Raw genomic sequence first — 24226 nt, 5'->3', positions numbered from 1 at the left:
GGAATCTGAATATTAATACAATCAAAAGAGATTTGCTACAGAATAAGAGTTGCTCTGGGCTGCCCCCCTTTATTCTGCCTCCCTCTGCCTCGACACCCCTCAGCGCCCAGGGTCAGGAACTTTGACATTCTATTTCATTTCTTTCTCTCTTGCTCTCTTTCTTTCCTTGGTTGAGAGCACTCTGCAACTGATTTCTGTACTTGGATTCCTCAAAACCGTGGATATACAGTATATATAAATCAAAGTGGGTTCTTCTCCACACCCCTAGGTTCTTGTGACTGTGGGTGTCACCCACATATCGCTGAAAAAGAAACAAAGGAGCGTTGTCTTTGGCCAGTGGGAGTTTGGTTGTTGCTGCAGCTCAAGTCCTGGAATTGCCAGGCCTAAAGGAGGTGGTCAGAAAGGATCCCAACCTTGAAAATGATGGTGGAAGGTCCTCTGACAGTTCGCCCCACACTCCCTACTGCCCAAATTGGGGTACAGCGTGCTTATCTTGCTGGGGATACGGCTTAAAGGTATAGTGCTTGCCTATTTAGGGCTGAGAAGCCACAAGGAGGCACCAAGTTCAGAGAAAGGCCAAAGTAGCTTTTTCCTTGGTGTCAGCCAGCTAACTCGGGGATTTTTAGGACAACTTGGAAGGAGGGGGTTGAAGTGAGCCTCTGAAATCCTCAGGGAATAAACCGGCTAAGCTGCTGTCTGGTAGAGCGAGCCCTACAAAATAAACACTCAGGCAGGTAAATGCATTAATTTTGACCACTTGGAGATTTTGTCAAAACTTTGGCGAACGATGCTAGAAACTGGTTCGAGAGGAAAACCGAAGAACTGAAAACAAAAAACAGAAAAAACAAAAAACCCCAACCCTTCAAAAAAAAAAAAAAAAAAAAAAAAAAACAATAAGCACCATCCGCAGGGACGTAACTGAAGAACCCAGAGCAGGTTCCAGCCTAAAAATTCAGAGATGTCGCATGACTGTCCCCTAACCCCACCCCCACCCCCGCCTCCTGTCCCCGCCCCCCGCCGGCTCCTCCGCCAAAGGGCGGGCTACACGGGGGCGGAGCGATGCGTCACTTCCGTCCAGGCCGGAACTCAAGATGGCTGCGCTCTTGCTGAGGTGACTTTAGCCTGGGGCTGGGAGTCCACGCCCGCGACCCTTGGGGAACCTGAATTGATCCCTCAGGGGGTGACAGCGGCGTGTGCCGTGCGGGGGCTGGGAAAGGACCCGTGGGTGTGCAGGCCGCGCCCCTGGGATCTTAGCACCCCGTCTTCCTCGCGGAGAGGCTCGGAAGGGCTTAGAGGTCACTGTATGACCGAGTGGCGCGGCTGTCATTGTCTCTGCCTCGCCCACGTCTGAAGCCTCTTCGCAGACCACTCTTGTGGTCCCACTCAGGTCCGAGCCTCAAAAACCTGCTGTAACTTCGAGAGCAGCTGGCCCCTAGGCCTGCAATTTTTTTGGGGGGGAGACTTAGGGATTGTAGGGGGAGGGGCTCCTTGGGGCCCCTAGTCTGTGATTTTAACAACTGGCAATTCTGCTGCTGGAAACCATGGAGACTATAGGGTTTCCTAATGCATCCCTCCCAAGCCAAGGTCAATAATAGTATCCACAGTGGGTCTCTTAATGCTGCCCAGGAAATCCACGTTGTTTTGTTTTAATTCTGGTTTAGCAGGGCAATGGGGTGGATATCACCGCCTTTCTCTAAAGTGTTAATTTTCTGGCCAGAGAAATAGCTTAGATTTTCTTTTGTTTTGAATTTTGCACTCATTAGGTATCATTCCCAGAGCCTTTATATAGTTGTAAGGGCTAGTGACATTTCTGGTACAAATCCCAACACAGTTTTGTGCCAGTCCTATTTTTGGAAATTATTTGTTATGGAAAGTTAGCTTTAGTGCTGTTGAGATTCCAGACCCTGATTCTCCCAGATATGTTTTCATTTCTCTTTCCACTTCTGTCATGCAGTATAAAAATAGAGGGATTCTGTTTAGTTTTTCTTTGTAACAGTGAGTCTTTGGGAGTTTGGGTTGGTTATCTTTCTCCTTTATTTTTATCTTGCTGCATATTCTCATAGCCATAGGACAGGACCAGGTTTTCCAGAGCTGCATCTTTTGTTCATAATTTTGATCATAGTTGAATGCTTTCAGATTCTATGATGTACACATGTTTGTGAATGTTAGGGCATATTGGGTCAATGATTAGTACTTAGCTTAAAGTGATCATATTGGTTCCAGACATTTATTTTAGGAGTTTCAGGATGAGTGTGTAGCATCTTCATCTTTGGGTTCCTCCTGGGTCTAGCCAGTCTCAGGTGGAAAATATTTGAAAACCTACTTACCTAAGCAGTTTGAGTGTGCTACCTGCCAAGTATTAGCCGAGTCCATGGGAGTGGACCTGTAGGTGTGACCTTCTGTCATTCAGATGTTCTGTCATCCCGCACTTAGAGAATTGTTCTCGGCACCTTCTGTCCTCATGTTGGCATGTAGATTGGTTGTATCTACAAGTAAATTTTTTCCATATTCTTGTGTATGGATTGTACATAAGTAGCTCCTCCTATCCCGTTACCTTAGACCATAGAGTATAATATACAGAATATTTAAATTGTGGGTCTGGGGAGGTGGCTCAGCAGTTAAGACTGCTCTTCCAAAGGTCCTGAGTTCACATCCCAGCAGCCACATGGTGGCTCATAGCCATCTGTAACGAGATCTGCACTCTCTTCTGGAGTGCACTGAAGACAGCTACAGTGTACTTACATATAATGAATAAATAAATCTTAAAAAAAGAAAGAACTGGGCAGTGGTGGCGCATGCCTTTAATCCCAGCACTGGGGAGGCAGAAGCAGGCAGATTTGAGGCCAGACTGGTCTACAGAGTGAGTTCCAGAACAGCCAGGGCTGCACAGAGAAACCCTGTCTTGTAAAACCAAAAAAAAAAAACAACAACAAAAAAAAAAACCAAAAAAAAAAAAAAAAACCAAAAAAACAAAAAAGAATCCCCCCCCCAAAAGAATATTTAAATTGTAATGGCCATTATAAGTAATATAGAAATTACTAGAAGTATAAGAGAATGTGCACAGGGCATATGTAAATGCCACACCATAAATGACTTAATCAGCTGCTTATAGGCACACCCCACCTGTCTCAGCATTTAGGAGGCTGGCTGCTATAAGATCGAAGCCAGCCTGAGCTATATAGTGAGTTGCTGTCCAGCCTGGGCTGTAGAGCATGATACTGTCTCAAAACAAAAACTTGCTTCCAACTATAACCTTTTATGGGTTTTCCCCCCGCTTTTCTTTAGTATCAGTGTAGGAGGGTGCACACGTGCTATGGCTTGTGTATAGGGGTCAGAGGACAATTGTGAATCCCAAGGGTCCAGCTCAGGTTGTCCCGCTTGGTGGCAAGTGCCTCCTCTTTCTGAACGGCCTCATAGGCTCCTAGCTGTAACGTCTTAAACTCCATTCCCAGTGTGAAGAGTCTTTTCAGAGTTTCTGGTTTCACATGAAAGGCAAAGATAGATAACTACTCTCAACCAAGGTTGTCAAGTTTGAACAGCTTGTTTCTGTAGGGGCCTTGTGCAAAGCTTGCACTGGTATTTGGGGAACAATAGCAGCAGACAGAGCGTGCGATAGATTCCAACCCACATCTGCAAACTCTTGCTGGGTAGCTGAGTGACTGGGCCTAGCTTGGTGTGAGGAATGTACGCCCTGCAGCCTCAGAGACAATTCAGTCGATGTAAAGAGATTTGTTCCCACTTCTTTCTGAGAGCCCTGGGTACACAATGTCTGCATTCACCTCTCGCCTCAAAGGGAAGGAAAGGGAGAGAGCTGAAGAAGGGCTGGTTAGATTTCCCCTTCTACTGATGGGCCCCAGCGCTCTAGAGTAGCATATAAGGCTCTTGAAATGATTGTGTATCTAGTATCATGAACCCATTGAGAAGATGGCTGGATCTGTTGTTTCGTTGTTTTTTAAGACAGGGTTTCTCTGTGTAGCCCTGTCTGTACACCAGGCTGGCCTCAAACTCACAGAGATCCATTTGCCTCTGCCTCCGAGGGCTGGGATTAAACGTGTGTGCCACTGCCACGAGACTCAGTTTCTTAGATCTTAATGAGCTCTTGCATCTCCACAATGCCTTGTACATAGTGAATGACTAGTTACCTTGAATTAACATAGGGAAGAAGTTTTCACTTCTATAACTAACTGCATTCTGGTCACTTTCCTAAATGCTTTGAACATGTTGGCTAGAATGAGGAGATTAAAGAGTGTGTGTGTTTTGTTTTCCTTTTCTGCTTTTTGGACAGCGTATTGAATATAGCCCTGGCAAGCCTGGAGATTTCTGTTCAGATCAAGATGGCCTTGAATTTTACAGCAGTCTTCCTGTGGCTTACCTCTTGAGTGCTGGGGTTACAGGTTTACAAGCCTGATTACCTGAGTTTGATCCCTAGAATCCACACAGCGGAAGGAGAGAACCAAGTCCTTGCAAATCGCTGTCTGATCCCCAACTTGTGTTGTGGCATGCACCATCACATACAAAAGAAAATGTAATTTAATTGTTTCCTGTGTATGGGTGTTTTGCCGGCATGCATGTCCGTCCACGTATCAAATGCCTGGTACCTTCAGAGTCCAGAAAAGGGTCATGGATTTGCTGCAGCTGGTGTTAAAGATGCTTGTGAGCACCAGGTGGGTGCTGGGAAGCCATCCCTAGCCCTCTGGACAGCAAGGTGCTCTTAGCTACTGGGCCATCTCTCCATCCAGCCCCTGTAATTTTTTTTTTTTTTTGAGTTGGTTTTTTTGAGACAGGGTTTCTCTGTGTGGTCCTGGCTGTCCTGGAACTCACTCTGTAGACCAGGCTGGCCTTGAACTCAGAAATCCACCTGCCTCTGCCTCCCAGGGTGCTGGGATTACAGGCGTGTGCCACCATTGCCCGGCTGTAATTTTTTTTTTAAATAGCAACTTTTAGGTAGAAAATAGTTATCTTTTGTGTGGGAATGATAAAGAGTCTGTGCTTTTTCCTGTATTTTTTTTACTATTATATGAGAAGCTTTGTGCCTTGAAGTTTATCTCTGTTATCTGGAAGTTGATGGTAACTTTTTATTTAAAAAAAAAGTATTAATTATTATTACTGCGTGTGCTTATGTGTGTGTACCTGTGTGCACATGTGTCGGTCAGAGGAGGACTTTGTACAGTTGGTTCTCTTCCACCTTTTTTAAAGATATATTTACTTACTTAATGTATGTGAGTACACAGTAGCTGTCTTCAGACACACCAGAAGAGGGCATCAGATCCCGTTACAGATGGTTGTGAGCCACCATGTGGTTGCTGGGAATTGAACTCAGGACCTCTGGAAGACCAGACCTGCCCCCCTTCTTCTACCTTTAAGTGGGTTTTTCCGGATTGAATTCAGGTTGTTAAGTTTATATAAAGTGCTTTTATCCATTGAGCCATCTCCCCAGCTTCAAATTCAGGTGGTAGTTTTTAAAATTACCTGGTTAGGGCTGTCCATCCTCAAATCCCTTGTTCTTCACATTTTAATTCATCCATTGGATCAGTTCTCTGCTATACATAATCTATGTGCTTCTCATTACTTATCCTGGCTTTTTGTTTTTGCAGTGCTGGAAGTTAAACCCCAAGCCTTACCTTTTGAATGCTAGGTGGTCACTGTGCCACTGAACTATTAAAGCCTCCCCCCTCCCCAGTAAACATTTGTGTTTTATTTAACCACTTCCTGTAAGACCTAGCTTTAAAAAAACAACCAACCGCCCATCGGGCATGGTGGCGCACGCCTGTAATCCCAGCACTCTGGGAGACAGAGGCAGGTGGATTTCTGGGTTCCAGGCCAGCCTGGTCTACAGAGTGAGTTCCAGGACAGCCAGGACTACACAGAGAAACCCTGACTCGAAAGAACAAAACAAAACAAAAAAAACAAGCAACCACCATCACCAAACCCATGTTCTGAAGACAGACAGGGGAGGCAGACATAGTTTAGCTACATAGTAAGTGTGGGTCTGGCCTAAAACTACATGAGGCCTTGTCTCAAAACAGCAGATTTGTTTCTGTTTAATATTGTTGGCTCTCATCTTTTCACCTAGTAATCATTTAAAACTTTGCTTTGTTCCGGGTGCTTTAATCCCAGCACTTTATGAAGTGCAAGCAGGTGAATCTCTAAGTTCAAATCCAGTGTGGCCTACAGAGTGAGTTCCAGGACAGCCAGGACATAAAGAAGCCCTTAAAAACCAAAGAAGGTCTCAAAAAACTAAAAGAAAAAAAAGAAACAAAACAAAACCAAAAAACCCTTTATTTTGTATTTGTAGGCAGTATTTCTGGTTACCCTCTACTTGGAGTGTAACTGTACTTTTCTTTCTTTTATTTTTTTTTTAAATTAAGACAGGATCTTGTTTTGTAGCACATGCTGGTCTGAAACTTGTCATCCTCCTGTTTCAGCCTCACAACTTCTAGAATTATAATCTTATTGAAACATTCTACTGAGTTGTATGTAGTCCTTCCTTCCTTCCTTCCTTCCTTCCTTCCTTCCTTCCTTCCTTCCTTCCTTCCTTCCTTCCTTCCTTCTTTCCTTCCTTCCTTCCTTCCTTCCTTCCTTCCTTCCATTTTGAGATAGTCCGGTCCATGTAACTCAGACTAGCCTCAGACTCTTTATGTTGCTAATGCTGTTCTTAAACTTGTGACCCTTCTGTCTCTGCCACCAGTTGCTAGGTGGCAGGTGTGCCCACCCAAGCCTGGTCTTTAAGTTGCAGTTTGTCAGGTAGAAACTAGGGGCACTGTTTTATGGGTTTGATGCTGGAGCTTGACCCCAGGGTCTACGTGTATTAGGCGTACATTCTACACCAAGTTATACCCTCAGCCCTCATTTCATTTTCAGTCAGCCTTTCCACATCTGATAGAATACAAAGGAGCTGGGCATGGTGGTGCACGCCTTTAATCCCAGCAGGAGGGACACAGGCAGGTGGATCTCTGATTCTGGGCCAGCCTGGTCTGCAGAGTGAGTTCCAGGAGGCCAGGGCTACACAGAGAAACCCTGTCTCACTGGATGAAAATATAATTAACAACAACAGCAATCTCGGACAAAGGAGGGGAGGCTGAGGTGCTGCTGTTGACCTCTCAGTTTGTGTTCTTTAATCTCTTTCAGACACGTCGGCCGCCACTGCCTCCGAGCCCACCTTAATACTCAGCTTTGTCTCAGAAAGTAAGTTCCAATGTCTGTGCATATTTTATTAACTTTTGTTTTCTCCCACGAAAAGGCAGTAGAAGGCTGGGTGTGGTGGCACATGCCTGCAGAGGCAGGTGGATCTCTGGTAGTTTGAGGCTAGCTTGGTCTACATAGGGAATTCCAGGATAGCCAGGACTACATAGTAAAATCCTTTATCAAAACAACAAAAAGCCCTTAATTTCAAGTAGTTTCAGGTCTTAGTTCTTAAATATATTTTTTCCTACTAAATATTTGTTCCTTGTTGTTGATATCAGCAATTGCCTTCAACAATTTTTTAAAAGGTTTTATCTTGGAAATATATACTTTACACTTTCAGAAAATATATAAAAATGGTGCTTTTTTTTTGTTTGATTATTGTTGTTCTTTGGGTTTGTAGCCCTGGTTGTCCTAGAACTCACTCTGTAGACCAGGCTGGCCTCAAACTCAGAAATCTGCCTGCCTCTGCCTCCCAAGTGCTGGGATGAAAGGAGTGCACCACCGCTGCCAGGCCCATTTTTGTTTCTTTATGTTGGTTTCATTGTTCCGATTTCTGAGGTAAGTCTTGATATCTTGTCCAGCGTGCTGTTGATGATCTTAAGTGCTCCTTCTCTGTCAACCTCTGGTGCTGCCGTTACAGACATTCAGTGCCGTGTGTGGCGCTGTGTGCATTCTGTCCAGATCCATCAGTTACTAACGTTGTTTGCTTATGTAACAGTATAATTATAAAAGCATAATCATTAAGTTTAATAAATTAACTGATGGATGCTTATTTGATACTCAGTTGATTTTCAGTCTTTCTGTTTGTTCCAATAATGTACTTTATAGTGCTACAACCTTTTTTCCCTACAGCCAGAATCTAGTTAGGCTCATAAATGTACTTAGCTGTCATGTCTTGTTCTCGTTTATTTTTTTAGGGTTGGGTTTTATTTTGTTTTGTTGTATTTTGTTTTGAGACAGGGTTTCATGTAAGTTCAGGCTATCTTTGAACTTGCTATGTGGATGATAGAAAATTCCCTATCCTCCTCCTCCTATCTCCCAAGTGCTATGATAGGTTTTTACTGTCATGAGTTCTTTTGCTTTTTGAATTGGTTTTTCTATGTAGTCTATGCTGGCCCTGTACCTACTGTGTGGTCCAGGCTGGCCTTGAACTTCCAGTCTTCTTGCCTCCGCTAGTGGGTGCTACCTTATCTCTTTCTGATTTTTTTTAATGTTATGTGTATGAGTGTTCTGCCTGCGTACCACATTCACTCAGTGCCCAGGAGGCCAGTTGACTCCCAGGGACTAGAGTTACTGTTGTGAGCCACCACGTGGGTCCTGGGAATCAAACTCAGCTCCTTGGAAGAACAGCCTCTGTTCTTAACTTCTGAGCCAGTTATCCAGCCCTTGTCTTTTTTATTTGTTTGCTTGTTTTTAATATATTTATTAATGTGTGTTTGTTGGGGCTCATGGGTTTACAGGTAGAAGTCAGAAGACATTTTATGGGAGTTGGTTTTACCCACAGAGCAGTCTTGCAGATCCTGTAATATCTTTTTTAAAAAGGGCACTTTAGGCGGCTAGTGAATACAGTAGAAGAGCAGGTACTGTTTTTGCAGAGAACCCAAATCTGTTCCTAGCACCCATGCGGGGTAGCGAACAAGCGCTATTACTCCAGCTCTAGGGGCTGCAGTACCTCTTCAGGCCTCAGCACTAAGACACACACACCCATACACACCTACACATAGACACACACAACTAAGAATAAAATAAAACTTTAGAGTACACTGTCTGCTGTGTAAATCTGTGCTTTCGTCCCTTTTGACCCTTTTGTTTTATTTTAGTGCTGCTCCTTTGGGAACCACAGCTAAGGAAGAGATGGCGCGATTCTGGAATAAGAACACGAGTTCAAACCGTCCTCTCTCTCCCCATTTGACTATCTACAGGTAAGGGCCCTGGAGCCGCATGGTCTTACAGCATGGGAGCAGTGGGCTGGCCAGTAAAGATGGCGTTGCATACATTAGCCTCCAGCTGCTGCTGCTGCTGCTGCTGCTGCTGCTGCTGCTGCTGCTGCTGCTGCTGCTTCTTCTTCTTCTTCTTCTTCTTCTTCTTCTTCTTCTTCTTCTTCTTCTTCTTCTTCTCCTTCTCCTTCTCCTTCTCCTTCTCCTTCTCCTCCTCCTCCTCCTCCTCCTCCTCCTCCTCCTCCTCCTCCTCCTCCTCCTCCTCCTCTTCCTCCTCCTCCTCCTTTTTCTTTTTGGTTATAGAATAGTTTATTCAGGGCAGAGGATGGGAGTTAGGGAGGCAGAGAGAGTAGAGTAGAGAAATGGAGGCTGGCCATGACCACCACATGGAGAGAGGGGAGAGGGGAGGAGAGCCAAGAGGGGCAGAGAGGTGAGAGTGCCAAGAGGCGAGAGTGATGAGAGAGAGGATGAGAAAGCTAGCCTCCAGCTTCTTAACCTGGATTGTCCATGTGAGAGTCTTGAAAAAGCCGGCAACAGGTAAAGGACTTCAGAATGCACAGCTGCCAAGATGATCATTGAAAAGCGAGCAGGTCGTGCGTCCCGCATTGCTTGTCTGAGTACACAGCACGCACACTTTGTGGTGTACGTTACCATCACACTACACAACACTGAATGCTGTCTGCAACACCTCTGCCCAGATTTGAGTCTATGGTGTGTATTTTTTAATTGAGGTGTTTTCTACTCTTATAGAGGCCTAATGGTTTACTTGTTCTAAATTGACTTCTAGTACTTCTCTCCTGTGACTCCTTAGCTTATGAGTATCAAGATCTTTTAACATTAGAGTGTTTTGTTAGAATGTTTGATCTTAAAAATCACCATTTGAGGGCTGGAGAGATGGCTCAGTGGGTAAGAGTACCGACTGCTCTTCTAAAGGTCATGAGTTCAAATCCCAGCATCCACATGGTGGCTCACAACCATCCGTAAGACATCTGACACCCTATTCTGGTGTCTGAAGACAGCTACAGTGTATTTACATATAATAAATAAATAAAATATTAAAAAAAAATCACCATTTGAAGACCAGGTGATGGCGCATGCCCTTACTCCCAGCACTTGGGAGGCAGAGGCAGGCAGATCTCTGATTTCCGGCCAGCCTAGTCTACAGAGTGAGTTTCAGGACAGCCAGTGCAATGCACAGAAACCCTGTCTCAGGTGAAAAATTGTTGTTTGAGGCTGACCACAGTGGCAATTGTGTGCATACTTGTAATCATAGCACTTGCGGTGCTGAGGCAGGAGGATCAAGAGTTTAATTTCATTCTCAGTTTAATAGCAAAATCAAGGCCAGCCTGAGCTATAAGACAAACATGCAAATGTATATTTTTGCACTATTAGAGAAATGGCTCCTCACATTAATCTAAATTAAGTTACTAGACTGAGAAAATGGTTTAGTACGTTGAAGTTCTTGTCACTAAGAATGATGACTTAAGTTTGACCCTCTGGTGGAAAGAGAGAATTGACCTCTAAGGTTTGACCCCCAAGGTTCAACTCGGACTGTGGTACACTAAATTAATAAATGAAATATTTTAAAATAAATAGACATGTTATCCAAGGCTGCATTCTTTTCACTTGGCTGTAGGGAAACTCGTAGTTTCTAGCTTCTGGAGGCCACGGACACTGCTTGGCTTTGTGCCTCACTAGTATATTTTTTGGTGTTTTAGACAGGCCTTATGTAGTTCCGGCTGGCTTCAGACTCATTATGTAGCTGAGGATGGCCTTGGATTTCTTATCCAAGGGATGGCCCCTTCTACCTTTCAAATACCAAGATTAAAGGTTGAGCACCTTCATACTTGTCTTATTGAACGTGCTCTTTGGATCTCTCTCTCTCTCTCTCTCTCTCTCTCTCTCTCTCTCTCTCTCGCTCTCTCTCTCTCTCTCTCTGTATGGCAAACCTTGCTTTCTTTCAAGGATTCCTATTTTGCTATTTTGCACAAAAGTTATACTCTTTTACAGTCATTATTTATTCTGATGCTCAAATTGTAGCTGTGGCTACTAGGTGTTCTTTAGTGTGGCACCAGTGTTGGGGTGCTAGATGTGTTATTGCTGTGAGACCATCCTTAACTGTAGGTCCTTTCCTTAAAAGAGCTGTCTGTGATCACTTCACATGTATATATGGCTATGTATGGATTTGTATACTTCTAGAAATAAAAGTACTAGCTGATTTTGTTTTGTCTTCTAAGAAAATCTCTGCAGACCTCTTTAAAAATTAAAAGTAGATAAACACTGACTCAGCAAAGCATCTTGAGCCTTGCTACCCTCTCCGCTTGGCTTCCTGCCAGGGGATACTGGCCATTTTTTTAGCCACCTCCACAAATACCACAACCCTTTGGGGTTTTTTTCCCAACTCAGATTCCAGAAATAATTTTAATTGCAGAAATTGGACATTGTACCCTAACATAAAGAGGTTAATAAGCGATCTTAGTATTCTATAGTGAAATCTTTTACAAGATAATTGGTAAAACCCTGTCTCAAAAAATGAAGGAGAGAGAGAGAGAGAGAGAGAGAGAGAGATGGTTTGGGGAGGGTTAGGATAACAAACTGTATAGGCATATATTTTTTGCAACCTACTTTTTTTTTTTTTTTTTGGTGTTTTGGATTTGTTTTTTTGTTTTTTTGTTTTTTTGTTTTTTTTTTTTTTGAGACAAGGTTTCTCTGTATAGCCCTGGCTGTCCTGGAACTCACTCTGTAGACCAGGCTGGCCTCGAATTCAGAGATCCTCCTGCCTCTGCCTCCCAGAGTGCTGGGATTACAGGCGTGCGCCACTGCCGCCTGGCTCAACCTACTTTTAATAAGGATTCAGCCTCTCTTCTAGTTCACCAGCCAGCAGAGGTAGTGGAAGAGAAAAGTTATTAGGATACCGGGGAAGTGGACCTGCTCAGCAATAGTTCTTTGGGGCGAACTCAACCTTCTTTGACAGCAGCTCAGTCCTGTAGCAAACATCAGATATGATGCAGCAACTTGTAGACCAGTCCTCTCAGCAGGCAGACCCCAGGCAGCTGTAGTTCAGTCCTGAAGGAACCACCAGGCTCACCAGCCGGCCTGAGGCAAGACCACAGAAGGGGCAAGCTGCCCCAGGACCTCACGAGCAGTTCCTAGGCGAGTCTCTCAGTGTCAGTTATCACAAGTTGAGCTCAACAAGGCTATGTCAGGTGAACCAACACATGTTTGCTGTTAGCCAAGACTAGCGAGGCGGAGCAAACTGAAGCAAGGCTCAGTGCTGTCTCCCACTGTCCGTGGGTCGTCTTTATGCTCCTCCATCAAGCGCCCTTTCACGTGTCTGCTATAGCCAAACATCCTTTCCCCTGTGTCCGCTTCAGGAAAAGTCTTTCACGTGTCTGCTTTGGCAAAACATCATTTGATATAATAACTTTTCAAAGAACTGTAAGTTTCCACTTTAACAGTGATGGAGAAAATCCCGAATAAGCTTGGCCTTTCTTCACAGTTCATTTGAAGAAAATGACATTAGGTCTATTTATGGAAGTTTGCATGAAAAAAAGAAATGGCAGGAAACATGGAACTCTTTCCCAAGTCATCTATCAGTCAAAGATGTCTGCAGTAGCCACACGCTTTCCGAAAGAGTCCTCCTATTTGATCCAGACTGTTCTTGAACTCTTTAAAGATCTCTTTCTCGCCCTCTCTCGCTCCCTCCCTGTCTATCTATCACTGTGTAGCCCAGCGGTTACAGGTGTGAGTCATCACAACCAGTGTGATTGCTTTCTAGTTGTACCCCTCTAATTGATACCCAGATGGGGACCCGGGTGAAAGGATTTTGAATTGTGATGTTTTTATTACACATACAGAGTTTTCTGCTCTTGCAGAAGCTAATGGTTTAATCACAGTATGTGTTCTCTGTTCTTAACAGTAGCAGATACTTGGTTTGGTAAAGTCAGGGATAACTTATTTTATATGTGTAAGTGTTGTGTCTGTGTGTATATATGTACACCACCTGCACGCCTTCTGCCCACAGAGGCCAGAAGAGGGCGTGAGATCCCCTGGAGCTGGGCTACACCTTGTCATGGGTGCTTAGAACTGATCCTCTGACCTTTGCAGGGAAGCAAGTGTTCTTAACTGCTCAACAATTTCTGTAGCTCCAAGAGATATTTTATTTTTATTTATTTGTTTGTGTATTTACTTACTTCTGTTTTGTTTTTTCCAGACAGGGTTTCTCTATATAGCTCTGGATATCCTGGAACTCACTCTGTAGACCAGGCTGTCCTGGAACTCAAGAGATTCTCGTGCCTCTGTCTCCCAAGTGCTGGGATTAAAGGCATGTGCCACCAGTACCTGGCTTTGAGATACTTTTTAAATACTTTTTCTTCTTCTTTTTTGCAGTGGGGTGAGCCCAGGGCATCGTGCATGATATCGATCTCTGAGCTGTGTACTCAGCCAAAGTTTTTACTTTGAAATTAGAAAGTAAAAATAGGAATATGAAAGCTAGGTGAGGTTTTCTTGTTTTTGTTTTTAAAGATTTATTTTATGTATATGAGTGTTTTGCCTGCGTGAATTTGTATATGCCAAGTGTGTCCCTGTTCTCTCAGAGGTTAGAACAAGTGTGAGATCCCCAGAACTGCAGTGACAGATGGTTGTGAACCACCATACAGGTACTGGGAATCTAACCCAGGTCTTCTGCAAGAGTAACAAGTGTTCTTAGCCATGAAGCCATCTCTCTAGCCCCAGCTGGTTTTGTTTTTTGTTTTTGATTTTTGTTTTTAAATTAGGTCATCCTAAAACCAAAACAAAACCAGAAGAGCTTCATCATCCTTTCCTTGTTAAAACTGTCTTTGTGTGTTTCTTTGTAGATGGTCTCTTCCTATGGCATTGTCCGTTTGTCACCGTGGCTCTGGTATAGCCTTGAGTGGAGGTATGTATGTATATTGCACACACATGGACACGCACATGCATACACACACATCTCATGGAAGAACTGCTCTTACCCTGCCTTTCACCCCTGCCTCCTCCTCTGCACCTCTGCAGCTTGATTTAGAATGAGTGTGAATCCTAAAGCTTTACTTCTTTTCTTTTCTTTTTTTGGTTTTAATTTTATTGAGACAGGGTTTCTCTGTTTAGCCCTGGCTGTCCTGGAACTCACTCTGTAGACCAGGCTGGCCTCGAACTCAGAAATCCACCTGCCTCTGCCTCCCAAGTACTGGGACTAAAGGCGTGTGCCACCGCTACCTGGTTCCCTCTAAGCTTTTCATTAATTCATTCCTTGAATTGATTGAATCCCTACGTTATTACTAACCTCAGTCACACTTGCTACTCTTGTAGAGGACTGGGACTTGGTTTGGTTCCTAGGGTAGCGCACAACCATCTGCAATTCTAGGTCCAGGGGATCCACTACCGTCTTCTGGCTTCCATGGACACAAGGCACACAATTGGTACACATACACATATGTAGTTATAACCCCATACACATAAAACAAAATACAAACAAATCTTTTAAAGTATTAAAAAAAAAAGAGCTAAAAACAAGACCAGGTAGTACATGCTTTTTTTTTTTAATTTTTAATTTTTATTTTTATATATGTTGGTGTTATTCCTGGTGTTTCTGAGTGTCAGGTCCCCTGGAACTAGAGATACAGGAGCCGTGAGCTGCTGTGTGGGTGCTGGGAATCGAACCCAGGTCCTTTGGAAGAGCAGTCAGTATTTTTAACTGCTGAGCCGTCTATCTCTCCAGCCTGGTCATGCATCCTTTTAATCCCAGCACTCAGGAGGCAAAGGCAGGCCAGTCTCTGTGAGGTGGAGGCCAGCTTGGTCTACATAAACAGAGTTGCTGTTTCCTTTGAGATTCCCTAGATTATCATTCTTTTCACTTGTAATATCTTCTTATGACGGAGAATTTAATTAGCTATATATACTTCTGAATATACTTGCCGTTTATATTAGTAATTGGCGTGGGTAATTTCTGACATCTCAGAAAATAGCCATTCATTCATAGTTTAAGATCTTGTTCTTAGCCCTGTGCACATTGTGAGTACTTTGTTTTGGTGTCTGTGTTCCCAAGATAGAAATGCATGGGGATGTGGTCACTAGAAGAGGACGTGCTGGCAAGTACTTTACTGTACGTCAGGGCATGCGTACTCCTGGGTCTGATTGAAAGGAAGCAGGTGATCTGAGCACGTCACAGTGGTTAGTGTAACCACACTGGAGATAAAGATAACAGGGTGTTTCCAGGGTTTTGATGGTCTCTTGGATCACTTCCCCAGGGTTCTTTTAGATGTTTCATCTTGATTGGGGGGCTTTCTAGGAAGAAGTGTCTGAAAGAGTTTTTGGCAGCTACGAGAAGTAGCAGAACACTTACTGACAATCAGACAGCCCTACATAGCACTTTACAGACATACAGCCTGCAGGTCTGGTCCAGGCAGCCAGGCAAAGGCACTACCAGCGTTTTCTGGTGATCCAGTGGGGTAGCCTTGGTTGCTGTGTGTTGTTTTGCTACTCTGGCACCCAGGTTCTAAGGGGGTCAGAGGGGGTGTTCACTGACTAATATAGTGGATACCCACGGGAGAGTTAGGAAGTCTCAGATTAATTTCTTAGGTATTTTTCACATGGCCAGCTTGGGACTCACAGTCTAGGCTGACTGCAGACTTAGCAGCCTTCCAGATTCTGATAGAGCAGTAGGTGACTTCTGTCATATAAAGCTTGTTTTTATTCTGTTGTGAGGGATATTAAAAGAGGTTTTAATTAAAAGGGATAATTATAATATATTTATCCCTTAATTAAATATATCTATCCCTTAATTACAAGACACAATTATATTATAATATTATAATGCCTCATTCTGCAACCTCATATTACAGAGTCCTAGTGGCTTGCCCTTCACTATAAACCTTTTTTTCCTGGTGCTGGGGATTGGAGATTGAACCCAGAACCACATCCATGCTAGGCAGGCTGTCTCCTACTGAGCCAGATCTCTATGTCCTCTCACTGTAGCATGAGATACGGAAGTCGAGCATGAGTTTAGACTTTTCTATTTCTTTTTAAGACTTTTGTGTGTATCTCTGTATGTGTGCTTGTGTGTGCCAAATGTATAGATGCCTATAGATGCAGGGTCCCTTGAAGTGCACTGTGTAGTCCTGGAACACACTGTGTAGACTAGACTGGCCTCGAACTAACAGAAATCTGCCTGCCTCTGCCTCCTGAGTGCTGGAATCCAAGGCCTGCTCACCACATCCAGCAGAAATGAACTTCAGTTCCTCCTCCCTCTGTCTCTAATGTGCTGGGATGATAGACATGTATAACCACATGTGGTTTGTTTTGTTAACTACTTTTACATTTATAAGTGTTTTGCCTGCATGTGTATCTATGTACCATGTGCAAGCCTAGTCTCTGAAGGCCAGAGGGAGGCATTGGCTCCCCTAGAGATGGAGCTACAGGTGGTATGAACATTAGTTCCACTTGGGTGCTGGAAAATGAACCCCAGGTCTTCTGGAAGTGAAGGCAGGACCCTTGGCTATTGAGCCTACATGTTTTGTAAAGAATATGTTTATTTTTATTATTTTTGATTATGTGTGTAGATTTGTAGGGGAATGTACACATGAGTTCAGGTGCTCTCTAAGGCAGGAAGCGTGTGATTCCCCAGGAGTGGGAGTTACAGGTGGTGTGAGCTACTCAGTGTGGGTTTTTGGGAACCAAACTCAGGTTCTCTACAACACCAGTGTGCACCCGTCACTGCTGAGCCACCTCTGGTCCTTGTGCATGGTTGGTGTGGCACTAGATTTCAAACCCAAGCCTTATATATCTTGGCAAGTGCACTACATCTCCGACCTAAATTTTTTCTTATTTCAAAGTGGTTAAGGATTATATCAGGTGTCAAGAGCAGTCATAGAACCCAGTTTAATACATTCCGTTTTTTGTAACTGATAGCTTCGTGTTCTTTCTCAGGGGTCTCTCTTTTTAGCCTGTCAGCACTGCTGCTTCCTGGGAACTTTGAGTCGTATTTGATGTTTGTGAAGTCCCTGTGTTTGGGGCCAACACTGATCTACGCAGCTAAGTTTGTGCTGGTCTTCCCTCTCACGTACCACGCGCTGAATGGGGTTCGACACTTGGTAAGTTACTTGTGGGTCAAGAGCGGGCAGGCTGGGCGGGTGCACTCCCTTGGTTCTAAGCTTGTTGTTCTTGTACCCTTTCCTACCCTCCCATCCCCCTCTTTTTGATGCTAGGGTCACTGAACCAAGGTCTTCCCGATGCTGGACCTTAGAGCTAGTTTTTGTTTGCTTCTGAGACAGAGTCTCTCACTACGTAGCCCTGGTGGGCCAGGACCATTCTATATAGATCAGGATAGCCTTGAATTTGGGATTATCCTCCTGACTCTGCACCCAGATACTGGAATTATAAGCATGAACCACCACATATAGCCTAACCTTATTTGACTATCTGTTTTAATTTTATTTATGTCTTATTCTGTGTCTGTGTGTGTGTGTGTACCATGTACATAGTTGGTACCTGTGGAAGTCAGAAGAGGGTGTGGCTTGAGCCACCTTTGTGCTGGATCCTCTAGAACAGGTAGTGCCCTTAACACTGAGCTGTCTCCTCCAGCCCCAACCCTCCCCCCAAACCTCCGATGGTCTCATGTAGTCAAGACTGGCTTCAGATTCACTATTTAGACAAGAATGACCTTGAAATTCTTATTCTCCTGCCTCTAACTCAATTGCCAACTGCTGGGATAGTAAGTGACTGCTATCATTTTTGGCTTTTTGAGACAGGGTCTCATAAAACCTAGGTTGACCTTAAATTTGCTGTGTACCCAAGGCTGGCTCTGAACACGCCGGCATTACTGTTGTGTTTCAGACAGGGCTTTGCTGCATTGTCCAGGTTTGCCTGGTCCTCACACTGTAGCCAGGCAGGCCTTGCCCCCTCAGTATCTGCTATTACATTCATTCCTGAGCCTCCAGTCTTGACTAGGATCCCAAATTCAGATCTTGAAGTCAGGAATGTGGTAGTCAGCTGAAAACCATTCATGTTACCTCCTGCGTTGATCCTAACACTACATGGTGCTAGTTCAGATTGGGGCTAGGCCTTGGGACCTGTCCCCAGCATCACATAGTAATGGGGGAGACAGCATGCTGCCACATAATTTAAACTCAAACTCTCAAAGGTAGAGGCAGGCAAGTCTCTGATTTCAAAGCAGATTTCAGATTTGTCTTAAACACATCATTTCCAACAACAGCAACAAATGGAAATGAGCCCATGCCAGGCGGTGGTGGTGCACACCTTTAATCTCAGCGCTCAGGAGGCAGAGGCAGGCAGATTTGTGAGTTCAAGGCCAGCCTGGTCTACAGAGTGAGTTCCAGAACAGCCAGGGCTACACAGAGAAACCCTGTCTTGAAAAAGCCAAAAAAAAAAGAGAGAGAGAAAGAGAGAGAGAGAGAAAGAAAAGAAAGAAAGAAAGAAAGAAAGAAAGAAAGAAAGAAAGAAAGAAAGAAAGAAAGAAAGAAAGAAAGAAAGAAGCCCTCTCTTTGGTCTCATAATGAGTTTCAGGCTAGGCGTGGCTACGTGAAATTCAGTCTCAAAAAAACAAAATCTGATGTCTTAGATTCCATTTTTTTTTGTCTTTCCTTTTCTTTTCTTTTTTTTTAAGACAGTCTTTCATGGGGGGTTGGCCTTAAACTGGCTGTCTATAGAAGGATGGCCTTGTCTGTCTCCTGCGTCTGCCTCTGGAATTCTGTAGTCAACAACTTACGCCAGCACACCCGGCTTGTATCTTTAAGTACCTGTTTTTATTTTATGTACACTGAGGGTTTTGACTGCATGTGTGTTAGTGTATTGTATATGTGCCTGTGCCCACAGAGGCTAGGAGAGGAGGGTAGATCCCCTGGATTCGGGCTAGAAATGGTGGTAAGCCACCACGTGGGTGCCGGGAGTCAGCCAGCGCTCCTAACCACTGAACCATCTCTCCAGCACCAGCTCAAAAGGCATGAAAGTTTGGTCAGAGCTACCTTGGGGTCAGAGCATTTTAAGAGTTCATATTTGTGACCCCCTAGTCTTGTATGCTTCTTCAAGAAGTAATTAAAGTATATTTTTTCCAGTCTTCATTATTTCTGAACCCAAGCAAAATGTCAGTTGGATGCTTTTGCCTTAGTTTGACCTTTTATAGCCTCCACCTCAGAGCCAGCCTTAGAGACAGACATTCTCTGGATTCCAGTCTGGTCCAATAGACAGTTGAGTGAGGAAAAAAAAAAGCAAGAGCTAAGTGATGTATTAAATTAAGTGTATTTATCAAGTGTTCCCCGGAGCAGTGTTCAGTTTGATTTGAAGTGACTCCGATTCCTGAGGGAGACAGTGGAGAGAAAAGGCAGTTTCATTAATGGCTTTTGACTCCACAGAACACAGCTCTGTGAGGAGAATGAGCTGAGGCCTGCTCTCCTGGCTCGGGCCTGCTCTTCTTTCTGTTGTGTTTGTCCTAGACTGAGTTGGACTTGGGGTCATTTGGCAGTCATAGGACTCAGGCTTGCTGCCTGGTTCCCGCCCGTCCTGGCAGTCTCTGCTGAGATAAAGTAGGCACCTAAAGGCTTTACTTAAGCTGCACATCTGCTTTTATGTTTTCCTTCTGACAAGCACTAGCATGGGTGTAGGTCATGTTTTAATGAAATTGTATTCTTAGCAGTTGTCTGGCTGGAAGATGTAATAGGTAAAGGGAAATGGTATGGTTGATTATAAAGAAGATGGAGGGTCTCCCCACCATGACCTCCCTCCTCCCTCCCCGGAGACTGGGGTTCTTTTGTAGCTTTGACTGTCCTGGAACTCACTCTGTAGACCAGGCTGGCTTCAAACTCACAGAGATTCATCTGCCTCGGCTTCCCAAGTGCTGAGAGAGGTAGGTAGGGCCTTTGACCTCCCTATGGAGGCTTCTCCTGTCACTGCTACCCAGAGGACTCAGTGTCTCACAAGCACTGAGCGAAGGAGCTCTTTGTGCAGTCTGCACAAAGATGCCATCTGGGTAGAGACTGACGAGGGTCTCTTGATTTTTTTTTTCTGGATTCCCCCTAAATTTCTCTGCAGTGATTCTTAATTCAGTCCATTTTCTAGTTAGATTGTGGAGGTTTGTGTGTTAATATATGCTGAGGCCACTGTGTGTGCAAGTACAAAATCTGCACACTGCTTTTTACCCTAAAGCCGAGGTTCCCAACTTTCCTAATGCTGCAGCCCCTTAGTACGTGGGGTTCCTCATGTGTTGTGACCCCCAATCATAATACTATTTTTCCTGCTACTTCAAAGCTTTACTTTTGCTACTGTTATGAATCATAATATCTGGTGCACAGGACATAGAACATGCAACCCCAAAGGGGTCACAGCCCACGAGGTGGGACCTGCCCTTGAGCATGCGTATCCTTAGAGAGTCAGAGAGTCTAGTGTTTGGTTTGGTTTGGTTGGCTTTCAATGCTGAGGTCTGACTTGGTAAATACAAGGCAAGTTTTTACAACTTAGTATATACAAGTCCCCAGTTCTTGTGTTTTAAAAAATGTGCCCTTTGACCCAGTGGGTAGATAGTCCACGTATTGAAAAGGAATTTAATAGAACAGAAAATACATAGCATAGCATGTATTAGTAATGGTAAATATTTTTTAATGTTTCATAAACATATATACATTTCTACTCGGTTGCAGTTGAGCTAGTCGTGGTTGTAAATGCCTGGAGTCCCAGCTGTTTAGGAGCCTGAGATGGGAGGACCCTGAGCTTAGGAGTTTGAGTGTCTCCTAGGTCAGTACAGTGAAGTCCTGGTTGGGAGAAGATAAAAGAGCAAAGAAAGAGAAAAACATGGAGGGTTAGAGTCTGAGTTCTTAGGAGGCAGAGGCAGGGGAATCTCTGTGAGTTTGAGGCCAGCCTGGTCTACAAAGCAGGTTCCAGGACAGCTAGGGCTACATAGGGAAACCCTGTCTCAAGAAAACAGAGCTCAGTAGCTCAGCAGTTGAGAGCACTGGCTCTTCTCCTAGAGGACCCAAGTCCCAGCACCTACATGGCAGCTTAAAACTGTGACTCCAGTTCCAGGGAACCTGACACCCTCAAACATACATACAAGTAAAACACCAATGCACATAAAATATTTTTTTTTAGTATAGAATAGAGTTTATTCAGGCATGGATGGGAGTTAAAGGGGTAGTGGAGGCAGAGAAAGGCAGAGAGAGAGAGAGAGTAGACAGGCAGAGGCCGGCCATGACCACGTGGAGAGAGGGGGAGGGGAGGGGAGCCCAAGAGGGGGCAAGAGAGGAGCTGAGAGTGAGAGAATAAGAAATGCAAGAGCGCACATAAAATAATTTAAAAATGATTACAAACAAAAAAGCCAGGTGTGGTGGTGCACACCTTTATTCTCAGCACTTGGAAGGCAGAGGCAGGTGAATCTCTATGAGTTCAAAGCCAGCCCTGTCTACAAAGCACGTTCCAGGATACTGCATAGAGAAACCCTGTCTCAAAAAACCAAACAAATAAACAAAAAGAGATCGTAGGGGGAGTTAGAGCTCAGTTGGTAGAACACTTGCCTAGCATTTACAAGGCCTGGGTTTGATCCCCAGCGCCACATGGACTGAGGTTTGTAATCCCAGTGCTCAGAAGCTGGAGTAGGAGGGTCACGAGTTCAAGGGTTTTCTTGGCTACAGGATGAGTTCAAAACCTGCCTGGGATCTACAAGATCCTGTCTCCAAAGTGGAGAGAAGGAATTAGTGCTAGGTCCCAGGAATATTCTCCAATATGTCAGAGACCTCAAGGACGACCTCACCAAAGAAGAATTCTGTGACTGGCTCTACTGTGCATACATATTCCCTTTTGGAGAATCACAGGCTATGTGAGTAAATTGCTTAAGAATCTTGCAGTTATAGCCGCAGAACTTAAACCACATCCACATAATGCCTACACGATGCAGAAATATGTTTGGTCCAGATATGGTGAGCACCTGTAATCCCAGCACTTAGGAAATTTAGGCAGGAGGATCTTGAGTTGAGTCCATCCTGGATACACAATGAATTCTACGCTAATCGGGATCATGTAACACGATCCTCCCACCCCAGCTGAGAACTGAATGTACAGAGCCATATTGGGGCAGTCATGCACTGGGTCAGAGTTTGACTTTGGTCAAGGTTAACTTCTCCCAGATAGCCAGGATCCTGCTCCACCTAGGGCCGAGTGCTGGAAGTAAAGGTTAAGTTCATTGTTCCTCCAGGTCTAGGAATTCCTGAATTAAACAGGTGACCCACCCAGCTGCCGGAGCAGTCAAGACGAAGACCTCCAAGAGAAGCTAGACAACTTCCACCGGAACTCAGCCTAGAGTCTGGGGGGAAGGGTTTGCCCAAACTGTTAAAAGGTCTGGCGCCATTAAAGTTTCTGGCTTTGATCAGTGAATATTGTCTTAGCCATACTTCTTTTCGCCCCTCTTCCCTATTTATTCCTCAGCTTCTGTTCCAGAAACCCACTTCGTAATAGCTGCAGGCAGCTATGGAACCCTACAACTGAACCCGAGGCCTTGGGCTTACTAGGCCAGTGCTCTACCAGGTTAAATCCCCAACCCATATAACAAAATTCTAGCTCAGAAAACAAAAGTATGTTTTGAAGGAATACCTTTCCAGAAACCCTGATCTAGATGTGCTGTCGAGTAAGGAGAGGAGATTATATCTGTACAGTATGGAAGCTTTTATGTGGAGGGCCTTTGGCACTCTGGAGAATATTCAGCCATCACTGCCACACAAGAGGACTTGTCAGTCACTTGTTAGGCACCATGTTGTGACTTTCAGAAGTGTGAAACTGGGGCATAGGGATATGGTGCTTTTCCCTGGAACCCACCAAAAGAGAGGTACCTGTGCCGTAGGTAGAACATTCTGAGACAGGAGTTGTAAGCGTGACTGGAGTTCTAATTGCTGAAAATAAACATAAAAACCTTCCCCTCTTTTTTCTACAGGTGTGGGACCTAGGAAAGGGCCTGGCGATGCCCCAGGTCTGGATGTCCGGAATGGCGGTCGTGGTTCTCACTGTGCTGTGCTCTGCGGGGCTGGCGGCCCTGTGAAGAGCTGGGGTTTCCAGCACCGTCCTGTACATTATCACACTGATTTATAGTCCTCTTTGTCACCCTTCCAGCCACCAAGGTTCCCTTGATTTGTTTAGATGCCACACACAGTTGAGAAGCTTAAAGAGCCGGAGGAGGAGGTCGTTGTCCTGGGCCCTGCAGCCCTCAGTCCCGCTCCACATTTGACTCTGATTCGTGCTGAGGGTCAGCTGTCCGCTGCTTCTTGCTGAGACAGTGGAAACAATGCCAGTTCTGTGGCCGCCCTGAGTGCCACTGCCTGTGGGCTGCTGGCTTAAAGGACACTTCTGTCCATTGGTCAGCTCAGGGCCTTTAGCACCCACGCAGCATGACTGAGAGAAGAGGTGGAGGGGAGGGGTTGTCCTGCCCAACTAGAGGGAGATAAAGAGCAACTTGGATCCTGGGAGCTCATTGTTGGGGAAAAGAGACACAGCTTTGGATGTATGAGAAAGATCAAAAAAATTGTATTAAGTTTCTGTTCTGTTTTTCATTTCTAGGAAAATGTACCTTTACTGTCATATTTTCTAATCTAAATTCATGTACGCCTTTCTTTGGATATGATTAAAGTACTACTCATTTTATGTCTGACTCTTTGGAATCTAGTGACAGTCTAAAGAAAGGGTCTAATTTCTGCCCCTTCCTTTGGATCTTGGGCATTTACACAACACCCCTCCTTCCACTATGAAATTTCCCAGCAGGGAAATAGTTTGCCCTACCAGCTGGAAAAAAATTGAGGTGATCACATCCAAGTAGTCAAAAGATTTTGGTAGAGAACAGTAAGAAGGCTGAGAGCTTTGGGCTGTTACAGGGCCGCATCCACCCCTGTGGGTGACTGGCAAATACTACAACAGTGATTTGGTTGTGACACCTAGCTCCAGTGGAGGAGGCGGCTAAGGGCTAGATAGATTTGGGGGGTGGGGGGAGTAGAAGAGAATCTTAAAGCAGGACAGGTTTTCAGAATTATAGAAAACATATACAATGGGAAAACTTGCTATCTTACCCCTACTGAGACCCTGAATCCTTAGCAAGGGTGCTTGGT

At 44.6% G+C, this 24226-nt stretch overlaps 1 protein-coding gene across 1 annotated transcript; it reads left to right on the top strand.

Annotated features, from left to right (window-relative positions):
* The first annotated feature begins 1030 nt into the window (after positions 1-1030).
* On the top strand, positions 1031-23768 carry Sdhc (succinate dehydrogenase complex subunit C). Its single transcript, XM_052200374.1, has 6 exons — positions 1031-1111; positions 7129-7185; positions 9006-9107; positions 13979-14040; positions 17064-17227; positions 23065-23768. The coding sequence occupies exons 1-6, from the start codon at positions 1092-1094 to the stop codon at positions 23167-23169; spliced, it is 510 nt and encodes a 169-aa protein (XP_052056334.1). The 5' UTR covers positions 1031-1091; the 3' UTR covers positions 23170-23768.
* Positions 23769-24226: the final 458 nt, after the last annotated feature.

The sequence above is a fragment of the Apodemus sylvaticus genome, chromosome 12, assembly GCF_947179515.1.
Source record: "Apodemus sylvaticus chromosome 12, mApoSyl1.1, whole genome shotgun sequence".
NCBI lineage: Eukaryota > Metazoa > Chordata > Mammalia > Rodentia > Muridae > Apodemus > Apodemus sylvaticus.
The sequence above is the reverse complement of the archived record's forward strand: the minus strand, read 5'-3'. Positions and strand labels throughout refer to the sequence as shown.

What these genes read in the sequence shown, in the direction of transcription:
- Sdhc (XM_052200374.1), top strand. Translation starts at nt 1,092, where the DNA reads ATGGCTGCGCTCTTGCTGAG. An exon ending in CCCCATTTGACTATCTACAG is followed by an intron (nt 9,108 to 13,978) that starts GTAAGGGCCCTG and finishes GTTTCTTTGTAG; the next exon opens with ATGGTCTCTTCCTATGGCAT. An exon ending in TGAATGGGGTTCGACACTTG is followed by an intron (nt 17,228 to 23,064) that starts GTAAGTTACTTG and finishes TTTTTTCTACAG; the next exon opens with GTGTGGGACCTAGGAAAGGG.